The 22,749-nt window shown below is 42.0% G+C and overlaps 4 protein-coding genes across 11 annotated transcripts; 2 read left to right on the forward strand and 2 right to left on the reverse strand.

Moving 5' to 3' along the window:
- The first annotated feature begins 294 nt into the window (after positions 1–294).
- LOC129588401 (uncharacterized) lies at positions 295–2,699 on the forward strand. Of its 2 annotated transcripts, none has more exons than XM_055482608.1 (3): positions 295–723; positions 1,218–1,587; positions 1,910–2,699. In XM_055482608.1, the coding sequence occupies exons 2-3, from the start codon at positions 1,296–1,298 to the stop codon at positions 2,515–2,517; spliced, it is 900 nt and encodes a 299-aa protein (XP_055338583.1). In that variant the 5' UTR covers positions 295–723; positions 1,218–1,295; the 3' UTR covers positions 2,518–2,699. The 2 variants fall into 2 exon arrangements, with proteins under 2 accessions (XP_055338583.1, XP_055338576.1); XM_055482601.1 differs by having other exon boundaries at positions 1,280–1,587.
- A 75-nt stretch (positions 2,700–2,774) lies between these two features.
- Positions 2,775–11,928, reverse strand: LOC129590930 (protein pelota-like). 3 transcript variants are annotated; one of them, XM_055486388.1, is made up of 9 exons: positions 11,654–11,928; positions 5,223–5,315; positions 5,010–5,160; positions 4,832–4,922; positions 4,425–4,588; positions 3,950–4,172; positions 3,600–3,720; positions 3,298–3,369; positions 2,775–3,195 (listed from the first exon to the last, which is right to left on the reverse strand). In XM_055486388.1, the coding sequence occupies exons 2-9, from the start codon at positions 5,279–5,281 to the stop codon at positions 2,982–2,984; spliced, it is 1,095 nt and encodes a 364-aa protein (XP_055342363.1). In that variant the 5' UTR covers positions 5,282–5,315; positions 11,654–11,928; the 3' UTR covers positions 2,775–2,981. The 3 variants fall into 3 exon arrangements, with proteins under 3 accessions (XP_055342363.1, XP_055342372.1, XP_055342355.1); XM_055486397.1 differs by lacking the exon at positions 11,654–11,928 and adding an exon at positions 5,537–5,834; XM_055486380.1 differs by lacking the exon at positions 11,654–11,928 and adding an exon at positions 5,400–5,833.
- On the forward strand, positions 6,645–18,303 carry LOC129590894 (nostrin-like). Of its 5 annotated transcripts, XM_055486361.1 has the most exons (12): positions 6,645–6,821; positions 6,913–7,072; positions 12,524–12,609; positions 13,574–13,654; positions 14,883–14,945; positions 15,005–15,086; positions 15,630–15,692; positions 15,841–16,296; positions 16,390–16,498; positions 16,659–17,282; positions 17,622–17,661; positions 17,742–18,303. In XM_055486361.1, exons 2-12 carry the CDS (start codon positions 7,019–7,021, stop codon positions 17,803–17,805), a joined length of 1,722 nt encoding a protein of 573 aa, XP_055342336.1. In that variant the 5' UTR covers positions 6,645–6,821; positions 6,913–7,018; the 3' UTR covers positions 17,806–18,303. The 5 variants fall into 5 exon arrangements, with proteins under 5 accessions (XP_055342336.1, XP_055342328.1, XP_055342344.1 ...); XM_055486353.1 differs by lacking the exon at positions 6,645–6,821 and having other exon boundaries at positions 6,837–7,072; XM_055486369.1 differs by lacking the exon at positions 6,645–6,821 and having other exon boundaries at positions 6,838–7,072; positions 16,695–17,282.
- A 1,335-nt stretch (positions 18,304–19,638) lies between these two features.
- On the reverse strand, positions 19,639–21,707 carry LOC129583885 (uncharacterized). The gene is made up of 4 exons (XM_055475910.1): positions 21,547–21,707; positions 21,058–21,333; positions 20,470–20,814; positions 19,639–20,254 (listed from the first exon to the last, which is right to left on the reverse strand). Exons 1-4 carry the CDS (start codon positions 21,596–21,598, stop codon positions 19,863–19,865), a joined length of 1,065 nt encoding a protein of 354 aa, XP_055331885.1. The 5' UTR covers positions 21,599–21,707; the 3' UTR covers positions 19,639–19,862.
- Positions 21,708–22,749: the final 1,042 nt, after the last annotated feature.

Raw genomic sequence — 22,749 nt, forward strand, 5'->3', positions numbered from 1 at the left:
AGTACAATGATAGCAGTAATTATAGGCATTGTGATGATAAACGTGCGACTCGTTGACGTGACCTGTGTGTTAAAATAGACCGGTTAACTGCGAAGCGATGTTGTGACGTGAGAGTCGAAGGATCGGATATTTTCTTCTAACATACCCAGCAATAGCGTGGAATATGTAAGTTTCGCCAAGCATGATGTTTTGACGTTGCTGTATTTGAAAACCGGTTTTTAAAACACAAACAGAAAAATTTGAGAGTGTCTCACGGACCATAAGCTGCTACCAGAGCGTGGTCAACGTCAATAATAGTCGTACTACGATTTGCTAACATTATGCGGTGGTCATGTAATATGTAATGGGCTGAAATTTCGCCGTACCGTTCAAACATTTACTAATATGCACTGCTGCAATAACGCATTATACAGTATGTATATGGTCGTAACTGTCTGATGCAGTGCTTTGGTATAATACCGAACGCAAATTCATCCCATTTTGCTGTGTGTTCATGCGCATCAATCTCAGCATTTTTGTGCTTACAATAAAGTCTTACTTCGAGCAGCGTATATTTTGTTATCGCCATTCTTGTTGTTACTGAAGTTTCCGTCATTCATATTTTACCGTTCTGAAAAGAAGAGCTAAGAAACGGGAGTTTTGTTTTTTCTTCCCAAAACTAAATAAGCTGCTCATCGAAAGACGAAAAAACAAACTGATGGGAAACAAGCATTCGATGCCAGCGTGAGTAATTATATTGCAATTTCTGTTATATAATGTGTTCATTGGATCATCTTTTTATCTTTAATAATCTGCTTTGTTTATTATGCACACGTAGCGTATAACACTTCCCCAGTATGAAAAATAATTTTGTTTGTACGATGCTAAGTGATTTTTGTAACGTCAGTTACATAAAATAAGTAATAAACTACGAAAGCAACTTATATTACTACATATACTTAATCAGCCGCATATATTCTACCAAGAACTTACTATAGGTAGTAATAGTAAGTAAACACTATAGTAAGTACTTGATTCTACTGATCGATACGTACGACTACAATACTCGTGTTTGTAGCTATAATAACCATCTGTATCTTCTTTTACGTGATTTCCGATGCTTTTAAAGAACAATAACAATTAACAGCAATACGAAAAATTTGTTCCTTACCCACTCAGTTAATAGTTAATACTTGTTTAATCATAGCTACAGATTCTCGTTCTTATAAAAATTTTAGTTGGTGTATGACTGGAACGGCAGGCGGTTGCAATGCTCAAATTCTTCCCGTGTCCTGTGCAGAAGAGCTCACTCTAAAATGTCCTCTTCGGATTCCGGAAGTCTACTGATCAACGAGAATTTCAGTCAAAATGCTCCAGTTCTGCGATCGGTTTTTGACCCGAATCCAGTAGCTGCAGCGGATGCCGGTGGACCACTGGCTGTTACACCGGGCAGCACACCGGCAACGTTAACAGAGCAGAAAACGGTTTCCGAACCAGATGACATATTGCCAGCGGAAACGCAGGATGTGGTGCAGAAGCTGCTCTTGGCCGTCGGAATAGGACAGCTTTTTGTGGCCGCCGCTGGCATTGCTTTATTGTCCGTTTTAGGTGAGTTACTAACCAGTAAGTACGTACTACGTACAACTACAGTACATACTACATACTGTAGCATACTTGCATATGATGTATTCACTGTAGCAGAACTTAAATAATTATCTAAAATAATCCATGGCATCTTTTAAGAAAAATAATTAATACTGTATATTAAGCAACTAATTATTATTATCTACAAAAAAATATTAAAAAAATAAATGGTTGGTGGTATGGGCTGGTTCTGAATGAGAAGCGCGACAGTGGGAACCGCTTGTCACCTTTTTACCAAGAAATCATGAAGCGGCTCTTAATGGTTGGTTTGTGTTGTGTGTAATAGGATACACAATAGCCGGCGGAATTCTTATTGGAGCAGCTTGTTTTCTGGCCATTGCCACGCTGGTCACGTACTCCCTGTTTCGCTACGCCCGTAAGCAGTCCGTTAAGAAAAAGCTACTGGATGAATTTTCCTTATCCAAGACCTTCGAGGTCATCCGCAGTCTCCTGCTGGCCATCGCCGTCACCATGATCTTGGCGGTGGCGTCCACCATCCAGGGAGCGGTCCTACTGGGCAACGCCGGCACGATGAATGTACCTTTTCTTCCGTTCATCGACCCCTTTGTCTATCAACGCACAGTCACCTACATGTTCATCTGGCTGGGATCGGGCAGCCTTGCCCTGGGCGTCCTGGGAATCCTGGTTGAAGCAGTATTCTTGCACCGACTGTACAGATTGTTTCGGGAACTGCGCGATCTCTCGCCGGGAGATGGCTTCTTCTCCATAGAACGACCACTGCCCCGGAGGCGGAGCAGCGCGGTTAGTGAAGAAAACAATGGTAAAATGATAATCGCACCTAATGGGACCTATTCAACGTATGTCCGTTATATTGATGTTCCGGCAAACGGATCGCCGGAACCGGTGCGGCACGGCTCCGCAACAGATGTATGACAATTTTCTGAAAACTGATTTGTTTTTCTTTTCCGTACGAGACTGCGGTTGATGAATCAACGACGAATGTGGTAGCATTGTCCAAAAGTCCAAAGACTGCTCGTTGCATTTCAGTGAAGCGCTTTTTCTAAAATTGCCTTAGCGCCGGAAGAGTATCTAGTAACTTCGTAATTAAAAAAAGACTTCAGTGTAGTATTGCAGACTGCAATACTGCAATTTGCAGTGATACTGTACAATTGTACATCATTTCTAACGTCTCCATGACTTCCTTTTTATTCCAGAAAAGCAACAAGCACACAAAAAAGTATGGCATCTGCATGGCATAACTATAATGTTCTGTCTGAGGAAACATAACAAATCAAATGCCATATATCACAAAGTTAATATATTACTATCTATAACAAGCTACACATAAAACCCAAAGAATCCCAAACCCAACGACAATAAATTATGCAACAGTCAGTCTATCCTTCCTGTTCGACAGTATTAGGTACCTCGTCTTCTTCTTCATCTTCAATTTCTGGCATAGGAAACCTCAAAACAGCTGCAATACCCGAAAGCTGTCCCAACTGTTCACCGGATACATGCATGGACGAAAATATTCGCGCCTGTCCACCACTCTCTTTCACACTTTCCACCAACTTGACGAAACGTTTCCGCTGATTAATATTCGAAGATCTGTAAACCATAACGGCACATTATCAGTCTCATCAGTCTGCGTGTATTTCATCATTACACCCATTACGCCCACTAGCTATTCAGAATACTCCATTGTATCACCTGAAGAGTGCATCGGAAATCATTAGCAGTTCCACCGCTTGACTTTCGTTGGCCTTTTCAACATGATTTATTCTAAAAGGAAAAATCCACATACTCAATAAAGTTGTGATGTAAAGAAAAAGCACTCTACAATATCAATCAAAACGAACAAAATCGGTCAAAGTCACACCGTATGTGATGCTCTCAAATAAGCTTTTTGATTCTGTCATATATTTGCAAAGCGTAACAGAATTTATTTCTGTTAGATGAAAATCCAAATTTGGCCAATGCTAAAACACCAAAAGCAATATAGTAATAAATACCCATAATACGCCCTGGTTGGCTCGTTATGCATCATCTGATAGAAAGAATCCAAAGCCTTCACTTCACCGGCAGCTCTCGTTTCCGTAAGTCTCATGGTTAAATTAGGATCAGCAAGGAGTTCTAAACAGACAAAGTTTTAGTACCGACGACTAAATTCTGACACGTTTTTTATTAAAATTTATAAAAATACTGCAGATCATAATCTAAATGCTTAGTATCCCAAATCCAGAACCCAAAAGCGGTGCTTTGGCGATAACGGTTTGCAATATAAACGATCATGTTCTCGGCCAACTGCACCTTGTCCCTGAAGTTTTGCGGCTTAGGATCCCAGTTATTCCTACTTGAGTACCTTTGACAGAATGCTTGAATCCGGACGAGGAATGAGCAAGGATAAATTTACTTTTGTTGTCCAGGATCTTCTTTTCGTCTATCTTAGTAGCCCACTGCAGCATGTAATCATACAGTTGGTCCTTTATAAAGCCGGGACTTGCCAACAAGATGCATTTCAAGACATCGAAATTCAAATGCCGAAGGATTGCTTGAACGATGGCGTCGAAGAATTTTTGCATTCCCTAAAGACGAGTCAATCTTCGCTCTTGGGGTACAATCTAAGTTGCATTGTAAAGGTAAATATATCACAAATTAAACATAAGAAATTGTGCTTATCAAAATTTCACCCCTGTATTCGAATTTGTGACAAAAACAGCAGAACAATATATATACATATTGCAAACAGCTCTCATCGGTGCACGTTAAACGTCAGATATTCGCCCTTTTAAGGAAATTAAAGTACCATGATCGTATCAAACGGGCAAAGTGGGTACCTTTTCGTGCTGTTGTATATTGCCTTTCCTTTTCCTGGGGATCGTAACGTCCACCTTGGCCCGAACAGTTGTCATACTAGGAGTAATCAGGCATACGTGTGCGAGACCTTCTTGCATCACAACCACCGCCAAATCGGCATGCTGTGCCACATCGCACGCATTGTCTGCAAATGCCAATGGACTGATAATTTTAAAAACGAGCGGGTGTCATAGCCCAACCGTCCCGTTAAGCGACATCTTTGCGGCAGAAAGTAAACCAAACGAAAAACAACACCAACGGTAATAATGCCATTCCATACCACGGATCCATTAACTCTATGCACATTTCTCAATATTCAGCCCGCAAGAACGTAGTTTCCGTAAGGACGAAAATCGGAAAATGCAGTCAAACGGTACGATAGACTCACCTAGTATCTCTAAAGCAATACTATCCCAGTTTGGTTTTATTATGGTGAACTTGCGGTTCATCTCCAAATCGATGGTATGATAGGCCCCCATCTGGAAGGCAGAGCGTAAATCCAAAAACACGAAAAATTCAGACACAACAACTACAAACAGTAACAAGACTGGCAGTGGCTCTCTTACCTTCACGTACTCGTTCTCCTCAGTGTTCCTCCCCTTAACTCGCAGCATACCCGCTTGGGTATCAAAATCAACATTCTCCACGGCCAGGGTTAGTGTAGTGCGAACTCGGTTAGCCGAAGTGCTGCCTGTCGCGGACTCCGTGTTGACTTTCCTGCAAAAACAGGGATCCCCAAGATGGGAGAAAAAACCTAAGAGACTGCACGAAGAGCTTGCCTAATGGTTGATGCACGAATCAGATCGCCTTCCGATATGAGATTGTACGCGTGCCACATGTCCTCCGTTTCTTCCGGGATGACTGCGACACTCCTGCAATGCATTTGTGGAAAAAGCCTTTCAGTGAAGAACTGGCTACGACAGCACTTGCATCATCATTCATAATCATCCACATACCCTTTCCCATCTTTATCGATGTTTTTATGAACTAACTTCATTCTGATACTGACTAGCCCGTACAAAAATTATAAAAGTGACAGCAAATAAACCTCCATACAATTCACGGAAAATAATTTACTCTACATGAAACATACAAGTTTTTAGCTTTCAGCTTTCAATAGGGTGAAAAAATAAATCCAAACTTTTAAAAGGTTGGCAGGCTAGTTACGAACACCGGTGCAGCAACAAAAATTCATGCGACTGTCACCCCAGAGCCCGTCGGAAGCGTTCAATGGCCAAATTCGTGGGGCTGGCAATATTAAGCCATGCAGTGTTTGCAAAATGCAAGCTCACGGTCAACGGAAGCGGAAATGGCAACAATCGCACTCAACAGTGTTTAATTTTAAAATTAATTCTTTTTAGGCAAACAGGGTCAGAAGGTTTTGAACTTTGCGTGGACATGGCATAACCCTATGCCTCTATCTAAAGTCCAGAGTATGCGTTGAGAATGGTGTTTCGCACTGCGTAGGTATTCATAATTCGATAAACATTAAACTCGCAGGTCACAATGATCGCAATACAGTAAAAATTATATTCTTCCCGGTTTAGTAGTCTACGGTAGAGAGAAAACGGTGGGTTAAACATTGCACAGCGCTCCTATTTGCATTATGTTTTTGAAAATGAGAAGTGAGAACGTTCTTGGGAAGTTTTATATGTTTCCATCCTCATTAACGCTTAACTCCTTCTGGTAGTTGAACGTGCATGAACCGTACATAATCGTATAAATTGCTATTAACATTTGCTTGGTCTGGGAAATTTTATCTAACTGTAAGTGCAACTGTTGCATAGCTTTCTCTAAATCGCTACGGCGATAATTCTTAAGCTTCAAGTAATACAGTAATATTAGTACATAAATCCGCATTGTTCCGTCATGGTGTAATACAGGAATACCATGCAGCCATTTTTGCACAGCGAATAACTCTGCGAGAGAATGCGATAAATTAATAATATATTGTACATAATAACTGTAAATTGACACTGCTCCGTACATTCGTGCGAACACATACGTACGATTTACTGTTTACCACACACATTTCACAGAATGGGAATGTCGACATCCGCTGATTCAAGTAAATAGTGCTCTTAAATTTCTGTAGTTTACAGCTTACTTACGCAGCCTAGCAAGTCATATGCATGTAAAAGAATTTTACAAAGTATTTTCCAGTGTGACAGGTAAACTTTTGCGGCGAGCGTATAAGCCACTCTTTTACACCCGATCAACTCTGTAAAACCCGCTTTACTGCATTTTGTCAAAATAATGCAGACGTCCGATTGGACATAGTGCAGGATGATAAAGAAAAAAACCTGTTGCCGCAGCCCAACTTTGTGAATCGAACATCTCAGTGGACGTAAACATGATCTACCGTTAGCGAGCAGCCGGTAGGTAACTGTGTAACTAGTGTAAACCGGAAACGTGTCGAATGCTGTAAGTTGACAAAGGCTCCGCTTGAAGATTTCATATTTGCGCTAGAAACATGCACTACACCGATGATAATTATTGTCTCCACGGTGGTGGAATGTTTCGCTGCAAGAGTGCATCTACCATGCAAGGACACGCTGCTTAGTCTGCATCCATAATGAAAATTCAATCACCAAATTCCTTGGCTGTGGAATTTCATGACTGTTTTTGGGTAAGTTTCGGCTTTTATCTGGTTAAGTCTGTCGTTATTGTCGGTAGCAGCTAGGTACATTAGTCTGCAATTTTGTGGGAATTATTTTGCGCTGCAATGCCGCCGCCGATGTCAATAAGTATTGATCGCTTCCTTGTGTCTATTGTTGTCAATTTAAAATGTTAAACTAACATTTTTTCCGATTGATGACATTGTACTGCACAACATGGCGTGCAAAGACGGCATATTTGTAAGGGCATGTACGCAAGCAGTCGATTAAAGGACTATGACTATCTAAGCACTTTTGGCTCATTAAAAATTCCATGGAGCCAGAAGAAAAACACTTTCTTTCTTAATATGAGTGGTTGAATCATCTGTTAATGATAGATCTGCAGTGTCGGTGTAACCCGATATCTCTTCCGCTAATGCACATCTATCGGCGCCTGCTTGACAGGTTTATAGGTTAGCGAAACAACCTTGCAGTTGTTACGTGTGGCAGCGCTGATTGTGCGGTAGCGTGCCTGTTTTATCCCAGTAATGCAAGGCGTAAGCATATGGAAACTGCAAACGCATACGGGAAGACCATTGAACAAAAAGATATAAATGTCGCGATGCGGTTTACGGATATGGGGTGATGTTATTTACAAATTATGCACGCGCACTTCGCAGTCTTTCGTGTTCAGCGCATAGGAATTAAAATTTAAAGTACTGTACTAATCCTACTGCACTTAACTAACAAATTATTGCATGCAGTATTTCAGCTCCTTAAGGAGAATTTATACCATGGTCGCAAGATCCGAAACAAGATTTTTGAAATTCTGCAGATGTAATAAGTGGACTTACATCTATTACTGGGCGGAAGTTGAGTAAAATTAGGTTGCAACGAAAACGGTTATTCAAGTTTCAATAAATGCATTCCGTAGATTAACATCGTGGCAAATGCAATACCCTGATTATGGACGGAAAAGAAACAATATCTTGATAATATTATTGTGATGTGCGATGCGCCTGCTATTCGGTGAAATGCTGTGTGCTGGCAGAACAGAAACTGCAGTTATGTATTAATATATTAATTTTATGATTGGCTATACGGGAACAAGCATTTTTAGCTGTTGATGCAACTACTTTGTCCGCTAGACACACCAGAAAACTATCAACTTTTGTACAAACTCTCACATAATTTATTCAGTACGATATATTGTTAACTCCTTCAAAATGTAGTGTTTACATACTTGTACAGACACTGAAAACGTCCTTTTATTTTTGAATCATAAATTTATTAATTATTGTGCGCGAAAATTAGTCTGGCTTTGAACTGTTCGACAGCTGCCGCTTTACGTACAGCAACTCCGAAGCAGATTACAGCCTATGTTTTGTGATACAATTACCATTGCGACGCTCTATCTTTAATCTATTCAAAGGTTACAGCGAAAACACTGGAAATGTGCCGATTGTTTTCGCTTTAACGTGAGGACGAGCAATTTCTCACGACTTGGATTAGTGATGGGAAAAGCTGAATGTATTAGAAAGTCAGATTAACAACAAACCATTGCTGGTAGAACCATTGCTCGTAGTCAGCGCTGCCTCCGGTCTTCTAATATTCTTACCGCTGCTGTTTCATAGTGGTTGCGTTGCATTTCCTTGGGAGAATACAAATTTGTTAGATAATTCTTGCAAACACATCTGTTGTGCATCACATATCCAAATGCGCTTGGAATCTTGGTATACGTACTGTACAGATATATGCGTTACCTTTCTTCTGTTTTTATTGATTTAATTATTCAGAATTTTTTCCCCTGATCTTTGTACTGTTTCGCTTATAAGAAATAACCCAAGATCTGCAGTTTATTTCAAACCATCATTTAAACACGTGTTAGAGAAACAGTTACAAAAACAACAGCTCGTTAAACATTTCGGCTTTCTCCACCGTTCCCAAAACAGAAACCGCATTACCACGCTGTATCTCTATGGATAAACGTTGTCTGAGAAATTCGTGCGAGCGGGCTTCTCCTGAATGAGAACGTAATCTTTTCCCCAGTTCTTTTATGATGGCAATGGCCGCTGGTCCCCACGGGCCCATAGTTTCAAAAGCGATAGGTGTGAATATATAGCGGCCGTTTAAATAAGAATAGAACCTAGACTTCTTCTCTTCAGCCTGCAACGCGGCCGATCCCGCAATTGCCGAAGTAGATTTGATGTGGGAAGCGGCGACAGTATCCACGCAGGTGACATCCCATGCCAAGCACATTCCTCGCTGCCAGGCGAACGTTGTGCAGCCATCGGGGCGTCGTTCGTTGGTGTGGGAAGTGCCTCGGGGTTCAAGTTTAGCTGGGATTCCGGCTGATACAAAAGCCCGACATACGATACTGTTAAGGCCACCATGTCTTGGGTGTCTGCCGGCGGAGAAGGTACAGGAAAGACCATGATGAGCGTATCCGTCGACCGGCTTTAAACATTTCGTGCAGTTGTGAGGTTCACAAATCCTGGCGCCGAGTCTAAGGCCTACTGAGATTTTCAGAGTGTCGTCATCGAGGAGGTTACCTATATGGGCGGAAGGCAACGCGTTGAGCCAAATGCCGGCTTCTGGTCTCGACTGGGCAAGCAGACGCGCCTTATTAATTTCATCATCCCGGTATATTTCTAGCAGGGCAGCCAGAGATACATTACACAATGGCAAATCCCATGCCTTCTGGGAATTGCGGAATTCTGGAAGATTAAGCATTTCGTAGCGCTGACCAGTGGTCACTCTAGAGATTCGATGGTGACCTATGCCAAAGGTAACAACCATATGCAGTGATTATGCAATCGTTTTGCATAAATTTCAGGTTTTATCATTGTGACCTTACGCAAACCAACTACTTTTATCTGTACTCGTACTTACAGTATCAATGAATCGTCGCTAAGAGTGACGATGATTACGATTACTAAGATTGTGATCATGATAAGTAATATATATTATGCTGTATCAAGTACAGCTACGTAAATAATACTGATAAAAAAGTAATACCAGCCAACGCAGGTACTTTTAGACTTTAGTAAACAACAAAATCATTATAATATTATTTGAATCGTGATTTCAAAACTAGTAACGCATCCGTACGTGCATACTTTACCACCCGGCGCATGAAGTAATTTTTATTGTTGAATAAAATTTAAGCTTTATATGCGGAGTACATAATACGCACCGCATAAGAATCAGTTTTAGCAGCACTGTACAATAAGTTGACGTATTCACGACGACGTACGTATTGACAATAAGTTGACGTCGATACTTAATCGATTAAATAGTGTATACGAATAATAATCATTAACCTACGATTTCTGCACAGAATTTGCAAAAATAACGAGCGCAGCTTGTGTTTTCGTGGTGGGATCTTTTGTTTGAAGTCTGGCAGATGATAAGATCTAACAGGTAGAAGGCGCGACAGAAGTCATAGAGCGAGGATCTTTGTTGTTTGCTGTTTGCAACTTTGCATGCATATTTGTGAAAAACCATGGGCGAACTGGCGAAGATTCTCAGTTCTATTGTGCGGCGCGCCGCAATGTTGTGTGGTATCCTCAAAACGCACGGGAAAAGGTTACGTGAGGAACTTAGGCGGTCGGACCAGGACGCGACCGGCTCTGTCCGTATGACGCATTGTTACGTCAGGATAGCTCTCCTAAGGGAGCATCCATAAATTACGTACGCAGAAAACCACGGTTTTTTCACCCCTCCCTCCCCTTCGTAGCGGTCCGTCACGTTTGCTTGACCCCTCCCCCCTGGTTCGCTCAATCGCAATACATGGAGATGACCACCCCCCTCCCCCCCGGGTTCGTCGGGGTCGTCACAGCTTGTCACGTTTTTTGGACCCGTCCCTCCCTGGTTCGCTGCGTACGTAATTTATGGATCCCCCCTCCTAATAGTGCGGCCACAAAAACCGATCGATTGAGCCGAGTGACTCATCATCACAGTATTGATCACGTGGGGTGGTGTTCTTTGCAGGCCAGCCGGATGACGCATCGACGCGCAGCGGCATTTTATCGCAGAAAAAATAAATAAATTCCATTGAGAACAGCGAGAGAGACGTACAGTACAGCGGTACAAGCATCGAGCGGTACAAACGGAAAGTGAGCACGTTTGGTCTGTGTGTGTAACAATTGCTCCTCGAACAAATGCATTTTAGCATTGGCTGTCGCCTCTACGGTATCCTGGTTTGAACCCCAATGGTATTGGAGCAAATGTTATTAAACTGCTGAATGCATATTTCCCGCAGACGCAGCAGCTTTGGTTTAAATGGTTGTTGGTACGCAGTACTTTCAAGAGCACAAGAGCAGAGGCCTGTTTATTGAAGCGTCTCAGGTTTCTCGCTGATTCACGGGGCCCATAGGTTGGATAATTTTTGTGCCATTGAGACTTTTTGACAGTTTCTGCCCGCGGGGCACATCTGCGGATTATCGCGGTCGTCCAAAACTGTCATTGTGCCGTGTGTTGTATAGTACGGTACAGCACCGTACTTCAATTATGTATTTTTGGAGGACGAGGACGATGCAGCAGCGTATTAGATCGTGATCAGTAGCAGTGCTGAGCTCGTACGCGACGCACCATTTGTTTCCTATCCTCACCTGCAGCCTATAAAGGGAATTGTGTTGGGTCATTTGATCATGCTATCAGTCCCTCTTTAGTCCGAGATTGTCCTGTCATTCGGCTGTTGTGCGCTAACCATAAGTTGTTTGTGGTTTGTCTTGTGCTGTACGGCCTGTCGACATGTCTCAAGGAGGCACACTGCGACGCTCCAAATCCAAGTCGGGACTCAGTCTTCGATTGAGTTTCAGCCGGGGACATAAGAGTCCCGTTCCTGGCGAAACCAAGGACGATTCGGTTAGTGAATTTCCTAAAATTTTTTTGAAAAAGTGCTTGATAAAATTTTAAGTGTATGTACTTGGTTATTAAGTAAACTTGGCAGATAAAGTGATCGTTTGTGCTCAATAATTCACTAGATTATGTATAACTGACCCGGCGTCATCGCTGCAAAACATTTGTTTATGTTGTGAAATCCGAAAATTAATGTGTATGCAGGCTGTAACTCTGATACTGTAATAATATTAAGTATTGTGACCATTTGCCGTAGACATAATAATGGTTAAAATTATTAATATCGTTATACAGTATGCCACAGCGGCAAGCCAATATCCACATAGTAATGACGATATCCGGCGCTGGCATTGTTGACGGAAATGATGGGGTATTCGGTGTAAAAAGCCACTAAAAACGGGTTTTTACATCTTTTTCTCTTTGGTTAAGCAGTGGTTATGGGGAGATAATGTGGCGTATAATCTGTTTGGTATGGTCATTGAATGGTGTCGTCTGCTAGCATTTATTGACAGCTTCAGACGATTAAAGCGGCTCATAACTCTACAATATGCGGGTGGCGCTTTTGGTCTGATATCAACAATTATTCCGCGGTTTTCTTATAAACACACTCTCGTTTTTAGGGCACCAATGGCTTTCAGGAATTGCGCAAGTACATTAAGCAGAGCGCGGAATTCGCCAAAGAATTAACATCCATTCTGCAGGAAAGGTAAGCAGTAGTGCAGTGTGTTTGTTTGTTTGTATTCGATAGCGAAGGCATATCGGGTTTATTTGACAACATAGACAGATAATTGAGCCTTGTTGTGCTGGTCAAAGTGTAAGATTACATTTGCCGGAACGCGCTCGCTCCTCGCAACAGTGTCAGTGGACGGCGGGTTTACTGTTTAGACTTTAAGCTCTTTATCAGGTTTTATCAGATATTTTGGACTTTATGAGTGTAGGATCAGCAATTAAGTGGCTCATAATTCGCCGTACTCCGAAGCAGACTTGTTTAATCACTGCTCGTAGCTTGCGGCCCTGTCGCATGCTTGTATTGATTGGGTATTCTTAACCGCTGCGGTAGAATTATGGAAATATATTTTCGAGATTGAATGCATAGTTGCATACTGGTTCATGATTTCATCGTCTTGCTTCTGGAAATATAGCGAGGATAATTACTGTGAATTGGTAGAAAAACACTGAACGCGCTATGCAAAGCTTTATTTGAAATTTAGGCACATAGTTTAGAATAATCACAGAAATTATAAATTCTTCGGATAGTGCTGCATTGCATAATTTTTGTGGCAATACATAGGAATGGGAACAATTTTGGAAAGCTATTCTGATGGACCTAGCGCATGAAACACTGTAAAATTAAATATTTATTTATAACATTTTCCATAAGTTAAAGCTGCAGTATCTACATTTGCTGGTGATTTGATGTACAGTCACGGTCAATAAACAACTGAGCACTTGAAAATTGATGGATGAGCCGCCATGGATTTCTGTATAATTTTAGCACAATAGTTATTTAGACATGAGATTAGAAATCCGCGTTTACTTTTGGATTTTAGTGGTTATTTCTGTTCACGTATGTTACGTATTGATCAAACGACCTGATTTTACCGCAGATTCGACGAGCGCATGTCCGAGTTAGGATAACACAGTTATTATAATAGTGCCATTTCCTGTAGGTCAGAATTGGAGACGACCTATGCAAAAGGTCTGTCCAAGATATCCGCACGTCTCGCCAAAGCCTCCAAGGATGCTGTGGGGTAAGTGCCATCGAACTGGAGAAAATAATCGAAAAAAGTATTGTATTACCGCCATAATCTCTTGCCGCTGATAATCGCCCACGCTTAATGTAAATTGTCTTCTGACCGTGATAATTTTAAAGTGATACTTGAAAAGCTATCTCACTGGGGTTTTTTTAAACCCGGCTTTTTTGATTGTTTATTCTAAGACCGAAACAGTAGTCCTCACTTAGCCTGATACGCTCACGCTTGTAAAAGTTTGTCCCGTTATCTACCGTCACGTTGTCAAACACGTGGGTTTTTCTTAATACCAGGGAAGTTTCGCTTTTTTCTGCAATTGGATTGTCGAAGATGTAAGTTCAGTGGAGACAAGTTGGTTTAGGCCGTTAGGACTTCAATAAGACATTTTGGCTGAGCCTGAGTTGTTTTTGTTGGTTCCTTGGTTGAGTTCGGCTTAATTTCGTTCGACGCCAGTTTGCGCTTGATGTTTTAACTGAGTTGGGCAGTTCTTGTAAACAAGACGCCATGTTACAACAAAGCCGAAGCAGTAGCCAAAACAGTGGTCGTCCAGATAAAAAATGCATGATAACCACGTCGAACCAGGGTGTCGCATGACAATCTGCACGGAAGTTCGCTTTAAGTCACGTTTATCGTTATACCGATTCGGAAGATGGTCATACTCTGTTATCCCAGATTCGTAAGGAAATTAACACAAATGATACAAAAACCACGGTGTGTAGTGTCACCTTAGTATTTCTTGCGTGTCGATTTGCGTCAAAGAAACTCCCGTTATATCTATTACGTGCTGAGCGTTTCTGCAATTAAACGAAAGCCGCCAAAATCAATAGCATCTGGGTGGAAAGTTACATCGCATGCGCGTTTCGCGAAGATTGTCAGTCGGTGCGATGTTTATGTTTTGCAAAACACTGCTCAGTGGCGGTATGTTTTGGTTTTTCTCTTATTTTACCAAGCTTAAGCGGGGCATTGTTTGCGGCTGTTTTATGTGACTTATTTTATGTGATCATATGTATTGTTTTATTTTAATCGCATTCGAATAAAATGCTGTCAGTTTATATGCTCACTGCTCCTTCAACCTTTGTTAGGTTATTATGTTCGTAATTGTGCAATTAAATGCCGGGCTGGATTTACTGAAGTGATGATAATTATATAGCATCGAAAATTGAATGCAACCTTCCTTAGCGTGGGAGGTGGTTCGCTGGTTTTTATGACAGTTAATCCTTTTTTGTAGTACCCTGGCCAATGCTTGGATTGGTATCGCAACGGAGATGGAACAAGAGGCTGAATTGCACCGGTAATTATCGCAGTGGGGTTCCAGCAATGAAAAAGTTGATTAGTTTGCATTAATTATAGGTATGTTGCGGACTTCATGCAGCAAGAAGTTGCTCAACCACTTCGAACGCTGAACGAAACACACACTAAATCACGCAAACAGGTAAGCCGCTAATGCTGCTCGTCTTGACATAATTTTCTCAAGAGCCGCCTAGCATTTTCGTTAATTCTGGTTATTTGTAACGAGAAATTTGTGTAATTTTCGAAGCGCAACATTTGGTTGCGCTGTATTGGTTTGAGTTATTTTAGCAGTAAAGTGGCAGTTACACTTGGAATGTTAAAAATATTATGATGTATATGGACCATACAATGCACCATATACGGTGTTGAACAAAACGAATGAATGATGGGAATTTATTGTCCGACGTATGCAAATAAGGTTTCCGTGTAATGATCTGTGATATTAAATCTCAAATGCTAACGTATAAATGTGCAAGTAAAATGTCATTGATGTTTGTTTATATATTTAATACATTCATCATTTTTCGGGTATAAATGCACGACATTGCGTTAAACCTGAAAAAGTGAGTTAAGCACCACGGTTGGATGAGTTTTTGTCATGTCGGGCGAATAGAATCATGAAAGCGTTTATTAAACTGAATCCAAGTGGAACTAAATCAACAGCGGTTGGCTTTTGTTTGGCTAGATTGAAGCACAGGTGGAGCGGGCTGATAAAGCGCTAAAAGAACGCCGTGCCGATGAGTTCAAGGTACTGCACATTTACAGTAATTGTGCTGCACATTTACAGCTCTCTAAATTGGAACATTTTTATCTGATCATCGAACTATTCGCTTTTTTGTTGACTTTTCCGGCATCGCGATAAGTACCATCATGGGGTTGTTATGATGATCTCATAGGTTAAGCGCGATAGTCACACATTGTCCAAGGAACTCGAGAAACTGCAGGAACAAATCTACGCTGTCAAACTGGGCAAAGTGAAGTCGTCCAGTGAAAAAGAAGTCGGCAAACTGCAGGCCAAACGGCACAAGTTGGCGGACAGTGTCCGGCTGGAGGAGAAAGAATATCACGATGCGGCTGTTCGCGCCGAGCGGGCTCGACAAGACTGGGACAGTGTCATGTTTAAATCGGCTAACCATCTGCAGAATGTGGAGGAAGAGCGCCGGAAATTCCTTCAGGAGACCGGTGTCAAATACGTCAACGTCATGTCCTCGATGGCCCCGAAATACGTACAGATCTGCGATAAGATGCGGGATAATATGAATCGAGTGGATCTCAACTTGGATATCCAGAGTATTATATCGGAACGGGGCACTTCTCCCAATATCCAGGAGCAGATTTTATGCGACTTTTATGTACGTCGATCAATACTTTTATGTATTCACTTACAGGCGCTTTATTGAGCCATTAAGTCTGGGCATGTGCTGAATTGATTTATTTATTTATAGGCTGAGGATATGGTGAATTTGATGAATAAGGATAGGCGCTTGGAATTTCTTCACAGATATGCTGCCATCTTTACGGAAGATATTCAGAAGGAACTGAAAAGCCGTGAAGGTAAGCCGCATATTTTTGGTTTCTTTGTTTGTTGTGGTGTCAGAATATGTGGCGATCTTTGTTTGCTTATGGTTTGTGTTGTGGCAGCGTGAACTCCATAATTTGCTTGCAAATTCTTTGGTTTATCCTGATTTAATTTTATTTTGCTTTCAATTTTTAGTTACGGAGAAAGTGCGTAATGCATGGTTTGTCCTAGGAATGGGTCATTTAGCTCAAGTGTACCGTGATACACCAAACTTTGCCACAGAAGAGGGCCAAATGGAAGTGGGAGAAAAGCTGCAGCACTCCGACACAATGCTCCGCTTCCTGCAAGCCTGTCTGCATAAAGTGCACGCAACAATGGCTGATGTGGACGGCCTGGAGAAACCGCGCCATCCACTACAGCGTTTCATGGAACGCGATCGCTCAAAAGGTCTCAACGTGACCATTCTCCGTATTCCCGAGTGGGTAGCACGCGATCTGAAACCCGACCAAAACGGCGACATCCAGAACACCGCCGCACCCGGCAGTCCCATCAATCAGGCGCTACAGGAGCGCGGATCACGTGCCAGTTCCGCGGGATCGGGACACGGCTCGGTGGGACGGAAGGAAGGCTTCCGGCAGAGTGTTATGGTGCAGAGCCACATCTATCCACAGAGTCCGACACACCAGAGCTTCGATCAGGTGGATCACGGCTCGGGGATGCCGGAGGCACCGCCCAGCTATTCAGAGGCCTGTAAAGGGCGCTGTCGGGCACTGTATGACTATCAGGCGAGGATGCCGGACGAACTGACGTTAAAAGTTGGTAAGTTGTGATGATTAATAAATTCTGGCTATCATGGATTGAGTCGTAGACGATTTACGACGCTTTAGCTGTGGTGTGGTTTTTGTGCGAGAAATGTGTAGTTGTTTCGATAGGATCGGTCTCGTTTGTATGCTACATTATTCATAAGACACGGGAGTGATTCAGAAGCACAATGCGCCAGGTTGGGTGGCGCGGGTGGTGTACTAGGCTATCCACAATCTTTCCATATTACTTACTCATTAGACTTACTTGCTTGTGTATGACTAAGCGCTTCCGGTCGTGCCAAATGGGAGATTCGGTCGGTTGCTGATGTATTCCTTGTTTTTGTCTGCCCTCTAGGCGATATCATCTTGATCCATGCCAAACAGTCTGATGGATGGTAAGTGTGATGATTCATCCGGTGGATCGATAAGTAGCGGGGTGTGCTGTGGTATTCTGAATATTTCTTTCCTCCAACAGGTGGCGTGGCGAGCTGCGTGGCAAAATGGGCGCCTTCCCTGCGTGCTATGTGGAGGAAGTATGATAGATAATCTCAGACACATTGTGATGGGCGGATCCATGTATAGCGCAAAGAGATTGCTGGGATCGCGAATGATCTGGTGACTGGCAGTTGGAAAGACCGGAGAGTTCTCTTTGTGGAGTGATTGACAGAGGTTCCGTATTGAGAGATCGTCGGCTTCCGTTCGGCTTCGGATATACATTTCACATTCTCCCGAGTTTGCCCCTTTGGACTTCCCTTTCCCTTCATACCCGGTTGATTCCGGTTTCACAGTTCTGTGGTTTTATGTACAAAATACAAATGCTTTTCGATTGGTGTGAAGTTTTTACCGGTATCTGGTCCCGGCGAACACGAGTTTACTTTTAGCAGTGGGTTTTGTACGTTATTAATTTGCGGTTGGCGGGCCGTCGCAACGAGAGTTGACAATTATTTTATGGTTATGGGTGAATGGTTGACGTTATAAAGACCTATTTGGTTTTTAGAAATGGTTCCGGAAAAAAAGTGATTAAAAATTGTTTTCTACGTGAGGTTGTGCTTTATTCCAAGCCTGTTTGAGTTACTTCTTCAAGTTATTTATATGATTTAATGTCGGACAGAAATGCCATTACTTCTCCTGCGCTGACTACCAGCAGTATAAATGACATGCAATGAAATGGTACGATTAGTAAATAAAACAAGGAGTATCTAACGGTAAACCAAATGCACAAATTTTGAACCGCTTTTATCATCATGCCAAATTCTCGAATCGTAATGCAGTAATTCGCACCGAACGTTTAATTTGCAATCCATGAACGTCAACTCAGTATCAGCATTACCTGTTGTTATGCACTGCATAATCTGCATTAGTACGAGTATATATAAATGATTTTGACTAGAGAAACAAATGCACAAGAGCTTACAAGACTTCGCTTGACTTATTCATATTTAAGGCATGTAAGAAAAAATTAAGTTTTCCGTTAAGAAAGTGCAGGGGAATCTAGAAGCAGCAGGGTTTAAATTGTGATTAAATACACTATAAAAGCTTATACTACGTACTTTCATTGACACTTTGATGCAGTACTCTACTCTAGATGTCCTATGAGTTGTGACCTTGCAATAGGCCTGCTTCCACAATCTGCTTCCACAAATGATCGTTGTGTGCGGTGCACTTGAGATGCTTTCATTTCCGGTCGATTCCCATAGGGATTGTGTTACTCATATCTTAACCGAACAACTGTCACTACGAATTACACTGATTGCGCTGCTCCATTTGTTCCGCACAAAAGCCGAATGATTCACGGGCGCCGTATCCAATTTTTTCAGCGCCGTGTGTTTGCATTTGCTTTGCCAATTAGAGAAATTGCCTGCTGGGTGATTTATGGAGACTGCTTTCTTAACCGGATGTGGATTATTTGCCGACGACCTTTAACCAAGTACTGCTGATGGATTGATGGATCTTTTGTGCTGATTGATCGGAGCAAGGTTGTTTATGCATAACATAAACACATGCACCTGCTGGAATTCCCATGACTCGCTTTTTACGGTTGCTGGATTAGACGATTAGTCATGGGCCATCCTGCAGATTACTAGATAATTTTATTACAAAGCCACTGTAAGAAGGACGCACAGAAACACGACCTTCTTACAGATTCAAGTCTTACAACCAAAAGCAGAACTCATCCAGGGAAGATAGATTTACGCGGTAATGCCATATGGTGATCGCAATGTTCGCTACAATAAACTTCTATGTGTGTTCAAAATTGCAAATAAAAGGAAGAATACTTCTATATTTTTTTACAGGCATACACTTCCGTTCAGCTTGAAATTGTGTGTTAAAGGTTAATAAATTGAAACTTTCCCAGTCTTTCATGTCTCAGCTTTTTCGATCATTCTTTATCAGTGTTTTTCTTTTGGACTTTGAACACATAGAACAATATCATTTTTGGCAGAGTAAATGCAAGTGTCCAAAAGTGTTTACGTGCGTTTGAATGTAACTACTCCAGTCCTTAATTATATATTTTATACATTGCAGTTCAAAGCATGGTACATGCAAAGCTTATCGGTTACTGGCATACCAAATCCCCACAGATCTCCTGAGCAAATTAACCCTGTAAATTCGGCTGCTGTTGCTGCGCTTCCTGCCAAGAATTGGGACGCGGCTGGAACTGCACCTGCACGTTGAGAGTGGGCTGCTGAATCTGACCGTGTCCGTGCGCTCCCCAGCCGCCCTGCTGTTGCTGCTGACCGTGGGCGTGGCCGGCATGTTGCTGGCCGTGCAACTGGTGCTGCTGTTGCTGGAGCACTTGTTGCTGTTGTTGGTGGAGGAGTAATTGTTGCTGTTGCTGCTGTTGGAGGATTTGCATCTGTTGGATGGCTTGCTGCGAGGCTTTCACGCAGGATTGACGACGAGTGCACACACCGTTACAGCATCCCAGGGACTGCTTAATATCTGCCGGTGTCGATTTAAAGTAGCAGTCGTTGTCGACATTGCACCCTAAAACACAAAATTAATATGCATTTCCGATGTCCTGCTTTCTCGCCGATTTTTTAACACGAATTTCTCACTGTCAAATTTGTTTATAAGATTTAAAAACACATTAATTTTTGTTGTATTTCGTACGCAGGATGTAATTATAAACTGCTTTTATAATTGTAATATAATAATTATGTATAATAATTATGAACATCGTATTTTTGCATTTATCTTACTTTGCCAGCATCGCTTTCCATACATAGCCGCGTCACCCTGTGCGGTGGAGCCGAGCTGCAGCAGTTCCTCCGATTCGATGCCGAACTCTTCGCTCTTTCCGCCAGCGGATTTGGGCAACGGCTGGTAGTTGGCCGGAACACGGCCGAGCTGCTTAGCCAACGCCAGCTTCTCGTTGTCTTCGATGTTGAGGCATTCGAAGAAAGTACCGTGGTGTTCCGCCGTAGCGAAACTGCCGGCACAACAATCCATGCTGTTGCGGCAGCTCTTCGGTCCGCAGAAGCGGCAGAAACCAGCCTGGCAAGCGTGCATGGGAGAGCAGTCACTCTGGTTCAGGCAAGGCTTTTCTGCCAAAAAAACCCGGGAATTTAATCAGGGCAGCCGAACCCGTCTATATTACAGAACCGACAGTCCCTTGAAATCTTGAGGGTTTTAGAATGTCAGGTCATGTATATAGTTATCACAAAAATATTGTGCATGTAACTACTAACTTCCATATTTCCATAAACCATAACAAAATGCCAACAATGGCTTGTACTCGTATTTAAAACCTTGCTACCATAATATAGCACACCACTGGGCGTACTTACCGATATCAGTAAATATCGGAGTGTTGAATGGCACGCAGAGATTCAGCAAAAGGTCACAGCGCAGACCCAGTCCGCAGTCCTTAGGCTTTTTGCATTTGTGGATTCCCCACACCTGATTTCGCAGTACTTGTCCGAAAAACTGTGTAATGGGAGCATAGTTGCTGGTGTTAGTGCTGCCGGCAGCGGATCCGGACTGGTTTCCGCCTTGCGGGTTGAATTCCACATGCGCTGTGAAGCCCGTCGACGAGGAGGTTGTCGAGTCAAATTGTGACGCCACTGAAAAACAGTACACCTAAATCGTATATTTTAAGTGTGCATACGGTTAGTACGTTAGCTTTTGTATACATTAATGGACAACTGGTTAATATATTTGCAAATTAAACATTTCAGTCTACACTACGTGAATATCTAAATATTACTCGTAGTAGACTTTACAGCAGAAACTGTAACTTTATCGGAACATATGCAAAGGTCACAATCATATCACACCTTGTGGAACTCCACATATCAGCGCCACGCATAATATTAATACTGAAAGCATTTTCAACTGCAGAATGTAAAACGAACGCTTTATCGCGACAGTTTTTAAAGTAGCAATTAAAAAACCGTTTTCCAACACTGCACGCCGGCTTTATACGGCAGACGAAGTACAGGAAGTGATCACAACGAGCGATATGTGGGCACTGGATCTGATAGGAATGTTATTAACCCTGGATAAGCGAAAACAGGAAGTGTCATAGTCCATACACACAAAACAAGAAATTTTGCAATTACCAAAAACTGCACGCAAATAGCTACTTATATTTCAGTCTGGCTTGTTTTCACTTCAAACTTCCACGTGCTAGTAGACCAATTAAGCATTTTACAGAATTTGGCATGTTTTAGCCAAAAGTTCCGTAACAAATTCGAGTGGTCATCTTCAATTGTCGCAATCACGTACGTACCGTCACCTGGGAAATTCCATGAGTATTGTCAATATTACTCTACTATTGAGAAATTTCTGAAGATTCAAGTATCTGGAACTCGGAAGTGTGTCTTCAACTGGTCATGAGAAGCAGAGTGATAAGTATCAGAATTCTTATTATAACTTCCTAGATTACGGAGTGTATGTTATTAGGATACCGACCTGATTAAAAATATGCGAGACTAGTACTAAACTCCAATGGGTCATGGTTTCCGGATGCACCTACTAGAACTATTATTTTTTATACTTACTCATAGACCGTCTTCTCTCTTTCCCTATCGTATCTGGTAAGTATGACCTTTATAGCAGTTTAGCAAAGCTTGAACAAGTTCTTATTGAATTTTTCAACGCTTTTGAAGTGAAATATTGCCCATATTCAGTGTTTCGGCGTACATTATATTTTACTTACGACCAGATGGCTTTCAGGTCATGATGAACGCCATACTTGTCCAAGAAATATACAGATACTGTCACTTTGTTAAATTTTAATACGAGTCTCGCTTTTTTGACGGCTCAGTAAGAACATTTCATTAACTTATAAATAAACAAAAAATTTATTGACAGATTGTTTCTAATTTATCGTTATCTCTCACGTGAATAATAATCACGAGGCTGGTGGCGGCGTTCGCAACAGAGACGATAACAATGAGATCATTTAATTTATCTGATGGGCGAAACCGCCAGTTAACCAGAGCTGATTCTCAAAAACGTTTGTTGCCAAATAAATA

This window comes from Paramacrobiotus metropolitanus, unplaced genomic scaffold (assembly GCF_019649055.1).
Source record: "Paramacrobiotus metropolitanus isolate TYO unplaced genomic scaffold, Prichtersi_v1.0 Parri_scaffold0000002, whole genome shotgun sequence".
Classification (NCBI taxonomy): Eukaryota; Metazoa; Tardigrada; class Eutardigrada; order Parachela; family Macrobiotidae; genus Paramacrobiotus; species Paramacrobiotus metropolitanus.

Coding starts and splice junctions, on each gene's coding strand:
- LOC129588401 (XM_055482601.1), top strand. CDS start 698: ATGGGAAACAAGCATTCGATGCCAGC. Junction 724..1,279: donor AACAAGCATTCGATGCCAGC/GTGAGTAATTAT, acceptor TGTCCTGTGCAG/AAGAGCTCACTCTAAAATGT. Junction 1,588..1,909: donor TGCTTTATTGTCCGTTTTAG/GTGAGTTACTAA, acceptor TGTGTGTAATAG/GATACACAATAGCCGGCGGA.
- LOC129590930 (XM_055486380.1), bottom strand. CDS start 5,440: ATGAAGTTAGTTCATAAAAACATCGATAAAGATGGGAAAGG. Junction 5,316..5,399: donor ATCGATAAAGATGGGAAAGG/GTATGTGGATGA, acceptor AATGCATTGCAG/GAGTGTCGCAGTCATCCCGG. Junction 5,161..5,222: donor ATTCGTGCATCAACCATTAG/GCAAGCTCTTCG, acceptor CTGTTTTTGCAG/GAAAGTCAACACGGAGTCCG.
- LOC129590894 (XM_055486337.1), top strand. CDS start 11,796: ATGTCTCAAGGAGGCACACTGCGACGCTCCAAATCCAAGTCGGGACTC. Junction 14,946..15,004: donor CAAGAGGCTGAATTGCACCG/GTAATTATCGCA, acceptor CATTAATTATAG/GTATGTTGCGGACTTCATGC. Junction 17,283..17,621: donor CGAACTGACGTTAAAAGTTG/GTAAGTTGTGAT, acceptor TCTGCCCTCTAG/GCGATATCATCTTGATCCAT.
- LOC129583885 (XM_055475910.1), bottom strand. CDS start 21,598: ATGCTTTCAGTATTAATATTATGCGTGGCGCTGATATGTGGAGTTCCA. Junction 21,334..21,546: donor GATATGTGGAGTTCCACAAG/GTGTGATATGAT, acceptor ACTGTTTTTCAG/TGGCGTCACAATTTGACTCG. Junction 20,815..21,057: donor TCCGATATTTACTGATATCG/GTAAGTACGCCC, acceptor TTTTTTTGGCAG/AAAAGCCTTGCCTGAACCAG.